A 17,959-nucleotide genomic window follows, 5' to 3' on the forward strand; every position below is an offset into this window, starting at 1 on the left:
TCTGTATAGTTGAACAATGTATAGGAAACAGACCACTACTCCCTAAATGAATGAATGAGAATGACCAGATGAACAGAGAATCTGTATTAGAGCAGAAGGCTGGGATGAAGGAGTGAATATGAGGCATCAGCGCCGGCTGCTCTCTACCACACCACAGCACAACAGGCTCCACCAAGACAGATGAGCACCTCTAAAGATGTACACACTCGTGTCTGTTCCAACCCAGCAACCTCATATCAACTCCCACTCACCCACTGCCTCTCTGCCTAATCCCAGAGGCATGGGACAGAAGGCCATGAGGCCGGCTGAGGAAGTTGAGGTAGTTACCTGGTCGTACCACTCCCGGTTGGAACAGGTGCACTCCGGCCACCAACCTGCTTGACCACCAGAATTGTTGCCATTCACCTTGGTGCCGCCCTTGGATTGGCCCTTGGGGTTTGGGCCTCCGGGACCCCCGGCAGACGTCATCTTGCCCTTACTTCTCCCCAGAGTGCCCCCTCCTCCTCCCATGCCTCCTCCTCCTCCTCCTCCTCCCCCTGAGACTGGAGGCTGGGGTAAGGTCTGCCCGCCTCCGGGCCCGTACCCGGCCGGGTATCCATAGGGCTCGGCCTGCCATTCTTGGTACTGAGGGGCGTCCATCCTGCGCAGGGCGGCCATGCGGGTCACCTCGTAACATTCTGGGCACTTGCAGCAGTGGTGGTGTTTGTGCATGCTGGCTGGGCTGGCGCTGGGCTGGCGCTGAGCGGCGTGGTGTGGCACTTTCTCTCTGCTGCCTCCTCAGATCACACGCAGCACGCTGCGATCGGCTCGCAGACCGCTAATACCGACGGAAATAACACTAATCACAGCAATTCGACAGATTTTCCCTTTTTCTCCAAATCCTGTTACTCTCCTCTCTTCATTCCCCTCAGATGACAAAAAAAAGAGCGAGGAGGGGGGGAAGTAGCAACAGGAAAACAAAAAATGAGTACGTAGTCTTCCTTCCTCTTGACGTAGAAGATAAAAGAAAAGAATATTGAAAATATTGTATACGATCACACAATCAGAGACCAGCCCCGATGGTACATTTTCCTCTCGCCGCTCTTGTTTCACAGTGATATGTATATAAATTCATAGATATATTAATTTGTTTATATATATTTACACACACACACACAAACACATATAAAAATATTAGTATAAACAGACAAGCACAAATACACAGATATATACAGAGATATAGGTATATAAATATCTATATGCGTGTGTACAAATATATATATAAACAATATGTACAGGTATAAATGATATCCTCAGATGAAATCTTCCTCGGTACTTCTCTTCCCTTTTTCCAAACCCGTTTTCTTCCTCCTGTTTTTCCTCCTGCGTTGAGAAGCAGCGTTTCTATGTCTTTCTCTCTCTCTTTTCTCAGCCTGCAGAGAGGAGCTGAGCACTGGATTGCCTCTGAATCAGCTTGCCCTAGATGTGGATTATACAGAGGGAGGCGAGCAAGCGAGATGGAGAGAAAGAGAGCGAGAGGGAGAGAGAAAAGAGCGAGAGGCAGAGAGGGGGAGACAGAGCATCCCTCCAGCACCTCAGCCCTGACAGCCACAGCCAATCAACTGGCAGCACTGCCATCATCAGCAGCAGCAGCAACAGGACTGAGCGCTTCACTGGCTGCTCTTAAAGGGGCCATGCCATCTACAGTACCAGTCTACAGTTTTGACACACCTATTCATTCAATGTTTTTTCTTTACCTTTACTATTTTCTACATTGTAGAATAATAGTGAAGACATCAAAACTATGAAATAACACATATGGAATCATGTAGTAACCAAAAATGTGTTAAACAAATCCAAATATATTCTTCAAAGTAGCCACCCTTTGCCTTGATGACAGCTTTGCACACTTTAGAATTCTCTCAACCAGCTTCATGAGGTAGTCACCTGGAATGCACTTCAATTAACAGGTGTGCCTTGTTCATTTGTGGAATTTCTTTCCTTCTTAATGCGTTGGAGCCAATCAGTTGTGTTGTGACAAGGTAGGTGTGGTATACAGAAGATAGCCCTATTTGGTAAAAGACCAAGTCCATATTATGGCAAGAACAGCTCAAATAAGCAAAGAGAAACGACAATCCATCATTACTTTAAGACATGAAGGTCAGTCAATCCGTAACATTTCAAGAACTTTTAAAGTTTCTTCAAGTGTAGACCCATCACGCACCATGATGAAACTGGCTCTCATGAGGATCGCCACAGGAAATGAAGACCCAGAGTTGCTGCAGAGGATAAGTTCATTAGAGTTAACTGCACCTCAGATTGCAGACCAAATAAATGCTTCACAGAGTTCAAGGCAACAGACACATCTCAACATCAACTGTTCAGAGGAGACTGCGTGAATCAGACCTTCATGGTCAAATTGCTGCAAAGAAACCACTACTAAAGGACACCAATAAGAAGAAGAGACTTGCTTGGGCCAAGAAACACGAGCAATGGACATTAGACCGGTGGAAATCTGTCCTTTGGTATGATGAGTCCAAATATCACATTTTTGGTTCCAACCACCGTGTCTTTGTGAGACGCGGAGTAGGTGAACGCTTAGCGCTTAGTTGGACTATAATTTGTTTTTCAACAGGACAATGACCCAACACACCTCCACCTCCGGGCTATTTGACCAAGAAGGAGAGTGATGGAGTGCTGCATCAGATGACCTGGCCTCCACAATCACCCGACTTCAACCCAATTGAGATAGTTTGAGATGAGTTGGGCCGCAGAGTGAAGGAAAAGCAGCCAACAAGTGCTCAGCATATGTGGGAACTCCTTCAAGACTATTGGAAAAGCATTCCAGGTGAATCTGGTTGAGAGAATGCCGAGAGTGTGCAACGCTGTCATCAAGGCAAATTTTTGATGTCTTCACTATTATTCTATAATGTAGAAAATAATAAAAATAAAGAAAAACCCTTGAATGAGTAGGTGTGTCCAAACTTTTGACTAGTAAACCATACCGTTCACTGCATAGGGAGGAAAGACACTCCCTCACACATGTGTCTCCTTCATATGTGTGAACTGTGTTTTGGGGGTAAAAGATAGGCCAGATCATAACCTCTGCTAATCGAAATCCATGTTTTCCCTGGTTCCAATGCAGCCAAAATCCAATAGACAGCCTCCAATTTACAGCCCTGTTCCTGGGGCCGGTCCCTGGGCATCTACGGTCATCTCTGGTTCAATGATAGGAGCTTTGTTGTCTTGGGCCATTGATTGACACCCTCAGGGCTAATGTCATGCTGCGGCGCTGAACATCTAGACGTAATGTAACAATGAAACAGGTGTTATTGCGCCTCACATTCACATGTCAATCCTGTTACAAATGGTATATTATCAACAAAAATACTAGGGGTTATGATACAAAAATCCATTACCATTATAAGGCTTTGCCTTGTAATAAAGGGTGCCTCTAAATCACTATATTATAGATCCCTCCCTCTTCTACCTATACCAATGTATTCCATTTTCAGCAAGCCTCGAACAATATTGAATCCCGTATTTCTAAACACCAAACATAGTATGATGAGCAGAGCCCTGTACTGACAGGGAGAGACTAGTATACCTATTAGAAAACAATCCTGTTCAGTACATCTAAGACTCCATGGTACACTGAAGAACCATGGGGGAAATATCTCACATGTTCACAATGATGACATCAACACATGTGTACGCAACCAACAAGATTACACGCTTGGGCTTCGAGTGGGTGGAGGAAGAGAGCGAGTGAGAGAGGGAGTGAGAATGTGGAAGAGAGACGGCGAGGAAGAGAGAGTATGGATGGACATGTATTTATGTGTGTGGTTACGTTTTTTAGTCAGTGATGACTGCCAGTGTACTATTTATGCAAGCTTATAAGCGTACGTGTTGATAAGAGCTCCATCTAACAGACACCACGGCTCATGGTCTTTTGGATAACTGAAGTGTGTGTGTGTTACAGTATCTGCATTAAAGACCTGCATATGTACATTATTAATTCAATGTGGTGGTGAGATGGAACTGGGTGTGTGGGGGAAGAAGGTATATTTACAGTGTCTGAGTTGTGAGAGAGAGAGAGAAACTATCTATGAAGAGAGTACCTTAGAGCACTGGTTCCCAAACTGGGCTACTAGGACCCTTGGAGGTACTTGGCCTATCTACAGGGGGTACTGGGGGTACCGTGGAGGTACTTGGCCTATCTACAGGGGGTACTGGGGGTACCCTGGAGGTACTTGGCCTATCTACAGGGGGTACTGGGGGTACCCTGGAGGTACTTGGCCTATCTACAGGGGGTACTGGGGGTACCGTGGAGGTACTTGGCCTATTTACAGGGGGTACCGTGGAGCTACTTGGCCTATCCACAGGGGGTACTGGGGGTACCGTGGAGGTACTTGGCCTATCCACAGGGGGTACTGGGGGGTACCCTGGAGGTACTTGGCCTATCCACAGGGGGTACTGGGGGTACCGTGGAGGTACTTGGCCTATCCACAGGGGGTACTGGGGGTACCCTGGAGGTACTTGGCCTATCCACAGGGGGCGCTTGAGATGACTCATGAGACCATAAGCCTACTGGTAAGGTGCACATGGGGGGGGGTACTTTGTGGGATCTCCGGATATAGCAAAATGTGATTCGGGGTACAGTAACCAAAACAGGTTGGGAATCACTGTCTTAGTGTGTACATGAAGAATATATGTATGTACCTTTGTGTGTGTCTGGGGACATATCTTAAGAGTAGGTGTGTGTGTGTGTGTGTGTGTGGTGTGTGTGTGTGTGTGTGTGTGTATATCCAAGTGAGTGCTTACAGCCAGTACACAGCTACTGCAGCCCTACCCGGAGGCACAAACAGCAGGCTCAGCCACACTTAATTACATGCAACAGTAACTCACTTCATTATCATGATATTCTATTCCTGTAACTTCTGGAGATTCTGCAAGAGGAGCAGAAAGAAGGGGGAACGTTTACATTTTTAACAGAGAGAGAGGTGCCACTGAGAGCGCCCATCTCGGTTACGAAGACGCAGTCACAACTTCTGTCAAAGCCAATCACGGCTTGAAGGCGTTGCTTGAAGGCGCTGCTTGAAGGCGCTGCTTGAAGGCGCTGCTTGAAGGAGGTGCTTGAAGGCGCTGCTTGAAGGAGCTGCTTGAAGGCGCTGCTTGAAGGCGCTGCTTGAAGGCGCTGCTTGAAGGAGCTGCTTGAAGGAGGTGCTTGAAGGCGCTGCTTGAAGGCGTTGCTTGAAGGCGTTGCTTGAAGGCGCTGCTTGAAGGAGCTGCTTGAAGGCGCTGCTTGAAGGCGCTGCTTGAAGGCGCTGCTTGAAGGAGCTGCTTGAAGGAGGTGCTTGAAGGAGGTGCTTGAAGGAGCTGCTTGAAGGCGCTGCTTGAAGGAGGTGCTTGAAGGAGCTGCTTGAAGGCGCTGCTTGAAGGCGCTGCTTGAAGGAGCTGCTTGAAGGAGGTGCTTGAAGGAGCTGCTTGAAGGCGCTGCTTGAAGGAGGTGCTTGAAGGAGCTGCTTGAAGGAGCTGCTTGAAGGAGCTGCTTGAAGGCGCTGCTTGAAGGAGCTGCTTGAAGGAGCTGCTTGAAGGAGCTGCTTGAAGGAGCTGCTTGAAGGCGCTGCTTGAAGGCGCTGCTTGAAGGCGCTGCTTGAAGGAGGTGCTTGAAGGAGGTGCTTGAAGGAGCTGCTTGAAGGCGCTGCTTGAAGGCGCTGCTTGAAGGCGCTGCTTGAAGGCGGTGCAAGCATATCCATCACGGCACACATGACCGAGCACATGTTGGAACCATCCTCCCTCTGCCTCTCTTGTCTCTGTCTCTCTTACCCATCGCCTGCATCATATTTACCGTCCAGCGGTATGCAGCGAGGGTGTTTGCAGTATAAAAGGCACAATATGACAGAGGGAATGAAAATAGATGGATACAGTACAGGCAGGAGAGATGGAGGAGAGCAGCAAAGAAACAGAGATTGCCTGCACTGTATGAACACAGATAGGGGGTGGGGTGTGTGTGTGTGTGTGTGTGTGTGTGTGTGCGTGTGCGTGTGCGTGCGAGTGCATGTGGGCGTTTGTAGTACCTCTGGGGAAAAGAATCCTATTCCTTTAAAGATTATATAATATGAAATATAAAACATTTTGCTAGTTCTCCTTAGAACCAATCAATGACCAGTACTCTCTGTGTAAGCAGGACAGGGAGATGGAGTGTGTGAGAGAGAGAGGGAAAGAAGGAGAGGAAGGAAGAGGGGAACAGGGATACAGGAGGTTACCAATGGCAAATCAGACCAGATGTTCTATGAAATGGTCTCCAACACGACATAGTGTGCATTATATTAGCTTATACGGTAGCATGGATGTGCCTTTAAGGTTATTATTACTGACTGACATGGATGCATTGTATATACAGTCATTCTAATCAAATGCTTTAGTGGTCCTTGAAGCTTGGGAATAGTGAGTATAGCAGTATACTATCCTAAGAGTGGGTCCATATCCCGGTGCAGTCCCACTCACACGCCGAGGGCTCAGATGCGTCTGGGAACAGATGCCTCAGCTAAGAGGGTAATTTCTAAAAGCTAAATGTGTTCACTGTGTTGTTACCACAGCTGCACTGTCAAACCAGTGGTCAGGACTCTCCTTAGTTTACAGGAGTCAAGTAGGATGTCTACAGAACACTTACACAGAGGAGCGTTTCTACTGAGATGGAACACATCTATAAAGATTGTTTACAGTATGTCATGTTTCATGCTGAGAGGGATATCATAAACTAGGTTTCCATCCAATTGGCAACAGATTGTAATGTGAATATCCTAAAATCAGCATAAAAACAACATGCTCATTTTCCCACCAGAGATGTGTTTCCATCAAATTGACTTGTTACAGATAAAAGACTGTGCGTGATGACGTATGGCACATAAAAACACCTTTTGCGGTGAAAAAAGTGAAATGGGTTTCCATCGCATTTTCAACTCTACCGATGGTTTTCTCACAAAAAATGTTGCGTTATGAAGTGAGTGTGCCCACTCTGGTATGGGCACACGCGCTCTAGCAACAGCATGCTGTTGGCCAAAGTGTATGTATAGTCTACACGATCAGATTATTATGGACTAAAGAGAGAGATTATTTTTACTTGTCAAACGGCAGCCAAGCATCAATGATCATGTCACCAGAATAAGACCATTGATATTTATTGGAAATGAGCATCAAGCTCATCACTGCACTTTTTTTTCAGTTCTTCATAACTTATTTCATCTGTAGTCTAATAAACCACTTGCTTTCCTGACGAGTCGTAGTGGGAGGACCTCACAACGTCATCACGTGACTCCAAGTTTACTTTGATATGATGTTCATTATATCAATATCAAATCCAATTGTATTTGTCACATACACATGGTTAGCAGATGTTAATGCGAGTGTAGCGAAATGCTTGTGCTTCTAGTTCCGACAGTGCAGTAATATCTAACAAGTAATCCACCGATCCCCAACAACTACCTAATACACACAAATCTAAAGGGGTGAATGAGAATATGTAAATGTATGTATATGGATGAATCATGGCCAAGGGCCACAGGCAAGGTGCAATAGATTATATAAAATACAGTATATACATGTGATATGAGTAATGTAAGATATGTCAATACTATTAAAGTGCCATTATTTAGATTGGCATTGTATAAAGTGACTAGTGATCCATTTATTAAAGTGGCCAGTGACTGGGTCTCAATGTAGGCAGCAGCCTCTCTGAGTTAGTGATTGCTGTTTAGCAGTCTAATGGCCTTGAGATAGAAGCTGTTTTTCAGTCTCTCTGTCCCAGCTTTGATGCACCTGTACTGACCTCGCCTTCTGGATGGTAGCGGTGAGAACAGGCAGTGATTCGGGTTGTTGTTGTCCTTGATGATCTTTTTGACCTTCCTGTGACATCGGGTGCTGTAGGTGTCATGGAGGGCAGGTAGTTTGCCCCCGGTGATGCGTTGTGCAGACCTCACTACCCTCTGGAGAGCCTTGCGATTGAGGGCGGTGCAGTTGCCGTACCAGGCTGTGATACAGCCCGACAGGATGCTCTCGATTGTCCATTTGTAAAAGTTTGTCAGGGTTTTAGGTGACAAGACAAATTTCTTCAGCCTCCTGAGATTGAAGAGGCACTGTTGCGCCTTCTTCACCACACAGTCTGTGTGGGTGGACCATTTCAGTTTGTCTGAGGAACTTAAAACTTTCCACCTTCTCCACTGCTGTCCCTTGATGTGGATAGGGGGATGCTCCCTCTGCTGTTTCCTGAAGTCCACAATCATCTCCTTTGTTTTGTTTATGTTGAGTGAGAGGTTGTTTTCCTGACACCACACTCCGAGTGTCTTCACCTCCTCCCTGTAGGCTGTCTTGTCGTTGTTGGTAATCAAGCCCACTACTGTTGTGTCGTCTGTAAACTTGATGATTGAGTTGGAGGCGTGCATGGCAGGGAGAACAGGAGGGGGCTGAGCACGCACCCTTGTGGGGCCCCAGTGTTGAGAGTCAGAGATGTGGAGATGTTGTTTCCTACCTTCACCATCTGGGGGCGGCCCGTCAGAAAGTCCAGGACCCAATTGCACAGGGTGGGGTTGAGACCCAGGGCCTCCAGCTTGATGATGAGCTTGGAGGGTACTATGGTGTTGAATGCTGAGCTGTAGTCAATGAACAGCATTCTTACATAGGTATTCCTCTTGTCCAGATGGGTTAGGGCAGTGTGCAGTGTGATGGCGATTGCGTCATCTGTGGACCTATTGGGGCAGTATGCAAACTGAAGTGGGTCTAGGGTGTCAGGTAAGGTGGAGGTGATATGAGTCTTGACTAGTCTCTCAAAGCACTTCATGATGACAGAAGTGAGTGCTACGTGGCAGTAGTCGTTTAGTTCAGTTATCTTTGCCTTCTTGGGTACAGGAACAATGGTAGCCATCTTGAAGCATGTGGGGACAACAGACTGGGATAGGGAGCGATTGAATATGTCCATAAACACACCAGCCAGCTGGTCTGAGCATGCTCTGAGGACACGGCTAGGGATGCCGTCTGGGCCAGCAGCCTTGCGATGGTTAACACTTTTAAATGTTTTACTCACTTCAGCCACGGAGAAGGAGAGGAGGGCAGTCCTTGTTAGCGGGCCGCGACGGTGGCACTGTATTATCCTCAAAGCGGACAAAGAAGGTGTTTAGCTTGTCTGGAAGCGTGACGTCAGTGTCAGTGACGTGGCTGGTTTTCTTTTTGTAGTCTGTGATTTCCTGTAGACCCTGCCACATACGTCTCGTGTCTGAGCCGTTGCATTGCGACTCCACCTTGTCTCTGTACTGGCGTTTCGCTTGTTTGATTTCCTTGCGGAGGGAATAACTACACTGTTTATATTCAGTCATATTCCCAGACCTCTTTCCATGGTTAAATGCAGTAGATCACGCTTTCAGTTTTGCGCGAATGCGCACACATACATGTATGTATGTATGTATGTATGTATGTATGTATGTGTGTGTGTGTGTGTGTGCATATGTTTGTTTAGGTAAACACTGTGTCCAATTAAAGGCTTAGGGACTGCTGGGAAGATTTGTATCAACAATATATGGTGATTTATCTTCTGAAATTAAATCGGTAACCCTTGACCCTCCCTTGACAAATGAAAGGGGGAGACCAGTGATTTACGGTGTCTTTTCCTCTGGCTTATTGGAGGGCTACAGCATATCCTACCTCACAGCCTCACAGCACATCTGCCTGTCAGCGTACTGTCACCTATCGCTCACATCTCCCATTATATAAACCCACCTGGAAGAACCAACACACTCACACACACACCCATTATCACCATAGCAACACCCCCACCCTCTGCACACACAGCATGTGTAATGTGTAGAGAGCATTTCGGTCATTTCTATGCACTCTCCGAGAAGCAATGTGACTACTCCCTGGTCACCTGACAGGATGCATGCCCATGTAAGGGGAGAGGACGTTGAGGCAGTCTTAAAGGAGCAGTCACACCATAACCCATCCGTATCCTCTCCTGTTGTCTTAAAGGAGCAGTCACACCATAACCCATCCGTATCCTCTCCTGTTGTCTTAAAGGAGCAGTCATACCATAACCCATCCGTATCCTCTCCTGCTGTCTTAAAGGAGCAGTCACACCAACACCCATCCGTATCCTCTCCTGTTGACTTAAAGGAGCAGTCACACCATAACCCATCCTGATCCTCTCATGTTGTCTTAAAGGAGCAGTCACACCAAAACCCATCCTGATCCTCTCCTGTTGTCTTAAAGGAGCAGTCACACCAAAACCCATCCTGATCCTCTCCTGTTGTCTTAAAGGAGCAGTCACACCATAACCCATCCTGATCCTCTCCTGTTGTCTTAAAGGAGCAGTCACACCATAACCCATCCTGATCCTCTCCTGCTGTCTTAAAGGAGCAGTCATACCATAACCCATCCGTATCCTCTCCTGTTGTCTTAAAGGAGCAGTCACACCAAAACCCATCCTGATCCTCTCCTGTTGTCTTAAAGGAGCAGTCACACCATAACCCATCCTGATCCTCTCCTGTTGTCTTAAAGGAGCAGTCACACCATAACCCATCCTGATCCTCTCCTGCTGTCTTAAAGGAGCAGTCATACCATAACCCATCCGTATCCTCTCCTGTTGTCTTAAAGGAGCAGTCACACCATAACCCATCCTGATCCTCTCCTGTTGTCTTAAAGGAACAGTCACACCATAACCCATTCTGATCCTCTCCTGCTGTCTTAAAGGAGCAGTCACATCATAACCCATCCTGATCCTCTTCTGCTGTCTTAAAGGAGCAGTCATATTATAACCCATCCGTATCCTCTACTGTTATCTTAACCTGTTATGGATAGGGGGCAGTATTTTCACGGCCAGATAAAAAACGTACCCGATTTAATCTGATTATTACTCCTGCCCAGAAACTAGAATATGCATATAATTATTAGCTTTGAATAGAAAACACTCCAAAGTTTCTAAAACTGTTTGAATGGTGTCTGTGAGTATAACAGAACTCATTTGGCAGGCCAAAACCTGAGAAGATTCCTTACAAGAAGTGCCCTCTCTGACCATTTCTTGGCCTTCTACACTCTCTTTATTGAAAATTGAGGATCTCTGCTGTAACGTGACACTTCCTACGGCTCCCATAGGCTCTCAGAAGGCGGCAAAACGGTGAATGATGCCTTTGGAGCCCCTGGCTGAAAAACAGTAGCGCATTTGGATAGTGGTCGATCTGAGAACAATGAGACTGAGGCGCGTGCACGAGCCGACACCATGTTTTTATTTTTTCATCTTTGAACGAAAACAGGGTTTCCCGTTCGGAATATTATCGCTTTTTTACGAGAAAAATCGCATAAAAATTGATTTTAAACAGCGGTTGACATGCTTCGAAGTACGGTAATGGAATATTTAGACATTTTTGGTCACGAAACGCGTTGGGCGCGTAACCCTTCGTCACCCTTCGGATAGTGTCTTGAACGCACAACAAAACGCCGCTATTTGGATATAACTATGGATTATTTGGAACCAAACCAACATTTGTTATTGAAGTAGCAGTCCTGGGAGTGCATTCTGACGAAGAACAGCAAAGGTAATCCAATTTTTCTTATAGTAAATCTGACTTTGGTGAGGGCTAAACTTGGTGGGTGTCTAAATAGCTAGCCCGTGATGGCGAGCTATCTACTCAGAATATTGCAAAATGTGCTTTCACCGAAAAGCTATTTTAAAATCGGACATAGCGATTGCATAAAGGAGTTTTGTATCTATAATTCTTAAAATAATTGTTATGTTTTTTGTGAACGTTTATCGTGAGTAATTTAGTAAATTCACCGGAAGTTTCGGTGGGTATGCTAGTTCTGAACGTCACATGCTAATGTAAAAAGCTGTTTTTTGATATAAATATGAACTTGATTGAACAAAACATGCATGTATTGTATAACATAATGTCCTGGGAGTGTCATCTGATGAAGATCATCAAAGGTTAGTGCTGCATTTAGCTGTGGTTTTGTTTTTTGTGACATTATATGCTAGCTTGAAAAATGGGTGTCTGATTATTTCTGGCTGGGTACTCTGCTGACATAATCTAATGTTTTGCTTTCGCTGTAAAGCCTTTTTGAAATTGGACAGTGTGGTTAGATAAAGGAGAGTCTTGTCTTTAAAATGGTGTAAAATAGTCATATGTTTGAAAAATTGAAGTTTTCGGATTTTCGAGGACTTTGTATTTCGCGCCACGCCCATCATTGGATATTGGAGCAGGTGTTCCGCTAGCGGAACGTCTAGATGTAAGAGGTTAAAGGAGCAGTCATACCATAACCATCCTGATCCTCTCCCGCTGACTTAAAGGAACAGTCACACCATAACCCATCCTGATCCTCTCCTGTTGTCTTAAAGGAACAGTCACACCATAACCCATCTGTATCCTCTCCTGTTATCTTAAAGGGGAATTTCACCATGGGGAATCTGGGCTTGTTTGAGGCATTTCTAGGACAGTGAGATGTGTTTCACACATAATTGCCCAGGAGGAAGGCAGTTCAGGGCTTCGCACACTGAATGATACACCCTAAAATCTAAAAATACATGTAGTCCTGCTTTGTGGCATTTCGCGATGGCTCTATGTTCTACTGATCGTACTAAACATTTTTGTGGGTGTCGGTATGGTTGTCCTTGTTCGATAGAGCCATTGGACTTCTTTCAGCGATGATGCTATCGGCGGATTCATTGCTAAATATACAAGCAGACACAATTTCCATTCGCTGAAAGACTACAACTTGTGTTGCTCTGGCCCCTGTCCCTCCCTCAAGGCAGGTTTCATTTAAAAGGAGGCAGACACTAACAACAATCCTTTGGGCACAACTGAAATTGGTGATATTCAAGCATACATGTTTCACCCGGAATATAGCAAAGAGGATTCGAAACAAAAGGTTGGATTTAGCTTACGTTAGAAGCTCACTACAGCCGATACCAGCACCAAGAGGGCAGATAACAAATACGATGCCTAGCTAAGTAAGTTATGTTTCCTGCAAAGCACCGAGCTAACTTTAGTTTATCTACTGAAACCCATATTGTGTATTGCTGCCTAACATACTACTGTGTTACAGTCGGGTGAAATTAAATTATTTTTTCTGTTTGCTAATTTAGCTAGCTAAACAACTACCAGTAGCCATATATATGACAAATATATAGATTTTGTATCGATTGTAAAACCTATTCTCTTTTTAGTCATAGGTATGGCTAGCTACTAAACAGCAAGCTACAACTTTACAACCAGCCACCTAAAGCTAGGTTTACCAGCAAACATTAGTACATGACTGGAGTCGGCTAGCTAGTTAGCCTGGTACCTGCTAAGTTGTTATTTAAACTTTATTTAACTAGGCAAGTCAGTTAAGAACAAATTCTTATTTACAATGACGGCCTACACCGGCCAAACCCAGACAACGCTGGGCCAATTGTGCACCGCCCTATGGGACTCCCAATCACGGCCAGTTGTGATACATGACGCAAGATACGATTCCAAACAGATGTAAATAACAACTATTGCATAGCCATAGATAGCTAAGTTTACAAGCAAACAGTGAGGAGAAACAATAATACAACAATTTACTATTGTAAATCTCTAAAACTGAAGCTGGTTTTACTATAAAAAATATTTGCCTAAGCATGCCTGATAGACATGGTTGTAGGTAGATACTGTCTGCCTACCTACAGTACCTAGGCTTATTTGTACGGTCTGGTCACTGTGCAAAGGTTGAAGGTTATGCCCTATTTCTTTTTATTAGGCTAGAGATTGTTGTATGTTCAACTAGTCTACCCTAATGTTGATGTTATGCTGGCATGGTTCAACTGTTGTTCAAACTGTACAATAGAGTACAATTTTGTTTGTTTTTTGTCTTACACATAATACCGTGTGGTGCCTGGGCTTCTTCCTGGACTGGATTATAGATACAGAAACAGAATTCCTTTGCCTGCGTGTGCCATTGTAGCAGAACTGTTTCCTGTGAACTGTATCCCTCTCGAGGGATTAGACATTATGCTCAATTTCAAGCACATGACTCATGAGGAGCTGAATGGCAGTTTGATCAAAACACTCCTCTCACAGCTTTACAAGTATTCCCTGAACTTACTATATGTCTCCTTGGAATAGCAATTTCATCATGACCACCTCTCCCATCATCTGCTGATCACCAGTTACATTTACATTTTTTACATTTTAGTCATTTAGCAGACGCTCTTATCCAGAGCAACTTACAGTAGTGAATGCATACATTTCATACAATTTCATACATTTTTTTCTGTGCTGGCCCCCCGTGGGAATCAAACCCACAACCCTGGTGTTGCAAACACCATGCTCTACCAACTGAGCTACAGGGAAGAGCTACAGACTGTTACACCAGATAATGTGATTTAACCAAAATGGTTGCTATCTCTTTACTGGGAGTTACAGGATAGGTACTGTTTGGTGTAGCACAGATACGTTTTGACCAACCTTAGTGTCGTGTCTGTGGACTATTCATTAATGTAACAACTGTTATATCAAATCAGTTATCTATGTGTAATTATTATTACGTGATTAAATTAATCATGCAAACATTAAGGAAGTCAGGGCACCACGGGAACATGTTGTTTAAAGAGTTACTGTACACTTATTAATGTATTTATTACCTCATCAGTCATATTCTGAATGTCGCAAAACCCTTGGAATCTGCACGAACCCTAGCATAACCCTGCACGAACCCTAGCACAAATTGGCTTAATTTATTTACTAACTAAATAATGACACAGAATTACATAAACACACACACAGGATTGGTTATACATTGGTTACTACATAATGCAATGAAAAGTCCCTAGTGGACTAAGCCAGATATGATGGCTTGGTAGACAGTGGAAAGGGGTGGGGACAGATAAAGAGTGGGAAAGACAAAGGACTCCACTATCGTACACACATCTGATAAGTAGGCTCATGGAAATGCTAACACTTTGCACATGAACAGCCTCTCATTCGAAAATAAATGGCAATTTAAATATTTACAACTGTAGGTCTTTTTTGTCTCTCTCTGTGATCGCCGGTCCCTTTGCTGGAGAATCAGTTGACAGAAAGTCTCTGGTTTGTCCACTAGAGATCAAAGTCTTTCGTAGTTGTAGCTTGTTATAATGGATACGTCAGGCATACCAATTGTCATTCGATAGTGAAATCTTCTCCAGAATGGATCATTCAGAGTACCATTTGGTCGTTCGATCGGTCGCATTTACCAGACTAATGTACTCAAACAGCTGCAGACTGAATGCGTAGTCTTCAGTTTTGTCGAGCTTTTCTTCTTAACCATTTGTAACGTATGGACAGCGTCCCTACGTCCTCTGGTCTGTATTTAAATTGCCAACCATTTCAACATGTCGCTACAGCTCCATGCTCTCTGGTCTAATGTACATTTTGTCACGTTTTTTTTTAACATTGGAGTAGAAAAGGGAGCGTTTCCTCATTCCCACCCAACGTCTGTGTTCACTTGGGGCGGGGTCACTGACTGATCATAAGTTACTATGAAAAACAATTCTCATTTAGGAAACTAAAATCACATTGTTATCTTTCCAAAAGTATTCTTATACTTAATAATTTATTCTATACAACATTCCGATGCAAACCCCATAACTGAGAAGTGTATACAAACAAAGATACAGTAATGTGGTTATACTGTCTTTCATGAAGTTACAAAAATAAACAAATTCTACATGGTCGTTCTTTGATTTCCCACCGACCACCTACCACTTTCTCTTTCATTCTTCAATTTTGGGATGTAGGAGTCTTGGTGGGAACAGTGTCTTTGTTCTCCATAGGTTCTGTCCCTCAATACTCCATGGCAGTGAAGAGAGAGTTTCTGCAAGGAATTTACGACCTGTCGTTAAGTCATAAAACTGTGAAGAGAGAGAGATGGGGGGCCTATGATCCTCCCCCCAAGGGCACGTCATGACATTAGCGATGCCGTCTTCGTCCTCGATTTGGGAAAACAGGAGTCTCATAAAATGTCTGTGTCCAGTTGCAAGGGGTCAGTTTGAATTTAGAAAATGCTCCGTTTTGAAAATACTTTTTTGCTCCATAAAGTCGTCCAGCAATACAGTGCATTCGGAAAGTATTCATACCCCTTGACTTTTCCAGTTAGAGCCTTATTCTAAAATGGATTAAATAATTTTCCCCCCCTCATCAATCTACACACAATACCCTATAATGACAAAGCGAAAATAGGTTTTTAGAAATTTCTGCACAGAATGTCTGCAGCATTGAAGGTCCCTAAGAACACAGTGGCCTCCATCATTCTTAAATGGAAGAAGTTTAGAACCACCAAGACTCATCCTAGAGCTGGGCGCCCGGCCAAACTGAGCAATCAGGGGAAAAGGGCCTTGGTCAGGGAGGTGACCAAGAACCCAATTGTCACTCTGAAAGAGCTCCAGAGTTCCTCTGTGGAGATGGGAAAACCTTGTAGAAGGTCAACCATCTCTGCAGAACTCCACCAATCAGGCATTTATTGTAGAGTGGCCAGACGGAAGCCACTCCTCAGTAAAGGCACATGACAGCCCATTTGGAGTTTGCCAAAAGGTACCTAAAGATTCTCAGACCATGAGAAACAAGATTCTCTTTGGTCTGATGAAAGCAAGGTTGAATTCTTTGGCCTGAATGCCAAGAGTCACGTCTGGAGGAAACCTGGCACCATCCCTACAGTAAAGCATGGTGGTGGTGGCAGCATCATGCTGTGGGGATGTTTTTCAGCGGCAGGGACTGGGATACTAGTCAGGTTCGAGGCAAAGATGAACGGAGCAAAGTACAGAGATCCTTGATGAAAACCTGCTCCAGAGCACTCAAGACCTCAGACTGGGGCGAAGGTTCACCTTCCAACAGGACAACGACCCTAAGCACACAGCCAAGACAACGCAGGAGTGGCTTCGGGACAAGTCTCTGAATGTCCTTGAGTGGCACAGCCAGAGCCCGGACTTGAACCCGATCTAACATCTCCAGAGAGAGCTGAAAATAGCTGTGCAGCGACGTTCCCCATCCAACCTGACAGAGCTTGAGAGGATCCGCAGAGAAAAATGGGAGAAACTCCCCAAATACAGGTGTGCCACGCTTGTAGCGTCATACCCAAGAAGACTTGAGGCTGTAATAGCTGACAAAGGTACTTCAACAAAGTACTGCGTAAAGGGTCTGAATTGACTTATGTAAATGTGATATTTCAGGGGGGGTTTATACATTTGCAACAATTTTTAAAAACCTATTTTTCTTTGCCATTATGAGGTATTGTGTGTAGATTGATGAAAAAAACTATTTAATCAATTTTAGAATAAGGCTGTAACGTAACAAAATGGTGAAAAAGTCAAGGGGTCTGAATACTTTCCGAATGTACTGTACGTGCGCCGTCATCGTGTCCAATTCAAGTCTTCTCACACATTGATCGAGACAGGTCTATGTCATCATGACATGCAGTACTTTGGGGTGGACATACACCCGTCTCGATCAAAGAAAGAGGCCTTGGGATAGACAATATGTCTGCGAAAGTCTTTGGCGAATCACATTATCTGGTGTAACGATAAGTAACTACAGTTCTCTGCACTTCTGTGTCTCTGCACCTGACACACATTTGGACACACTGAACTGTACTACTGTACTTCATTAAAAAAAAAATTTGTATGTTACTTTTACCATATACCATTGTTGTTGAATAACCAGTTATCTTGAGGTAACATTAAATAGTGTACACTCCTGTATTGTAGATATCAAAAGAATGTTTGTTCATTTGTCAATCTGAATGTCAAGCATATGTTTGGTGCAACAGAGCCATGTACAACTTATATAAATATCTTCTATGAATCCATAAGGGCCGACATATTCCGAAGATTCATAGAAGATATCCATATTTATTTTATGGTAGTTCTACAGCAGGGCTCTCCAACCCTGTTCCCGGAGACATACCGTCCTGTAGGACCTACCCAATTATAATAATAAAC

The 17,959-nt window shown here is 44.5% G+C and overlaps 1 protein-coding gene across 5 annotated transcripts in view; it reads right to left on the bottom strand.

The window, feature by feature from the left end:
- The window catches only part of LOC106611741 (disks large homolog 3), a 137,983-nt gene that overhangs the window by 92,241 nt on the left and 27,783 nt on the right, over positions 1-17,959 (bottom strand). For 4 of the 5 annotated variants that reach the window (XM_014212272.3, XM_045723912.2, XM_082955906.1 and 1 more), the window contains exon 1: positions 328-904. The exons of the other annotated variant lie outside the window; for it this stretch is intronic. In XM_014212272.3, the coding sequence (XP_014067747.2) occupies positions 328-711 (384 nt within the window). In that variant the 5' untranslated portion in view covers positions 712-904. Of the gene's footprint in view, positions 1-327; positions 905-17,959 lie in introns of those variants that run through there. 5 annotated transcript variants of the gene reach the window in all.

This window comes from Salmo salar, chromosome 09 (assembly GCF_965601325.2).
Source record: "Salmo salar chromosome 09, fSalSal1, whole genome shotgun sequence".
In the NCBI taxonomy this organism is placed as follows: Eukaryota; Metazoa; Chordata; class Actinopteri; order Salmoniformes; family Salmonidae; genus Salmo; species Salmo salar.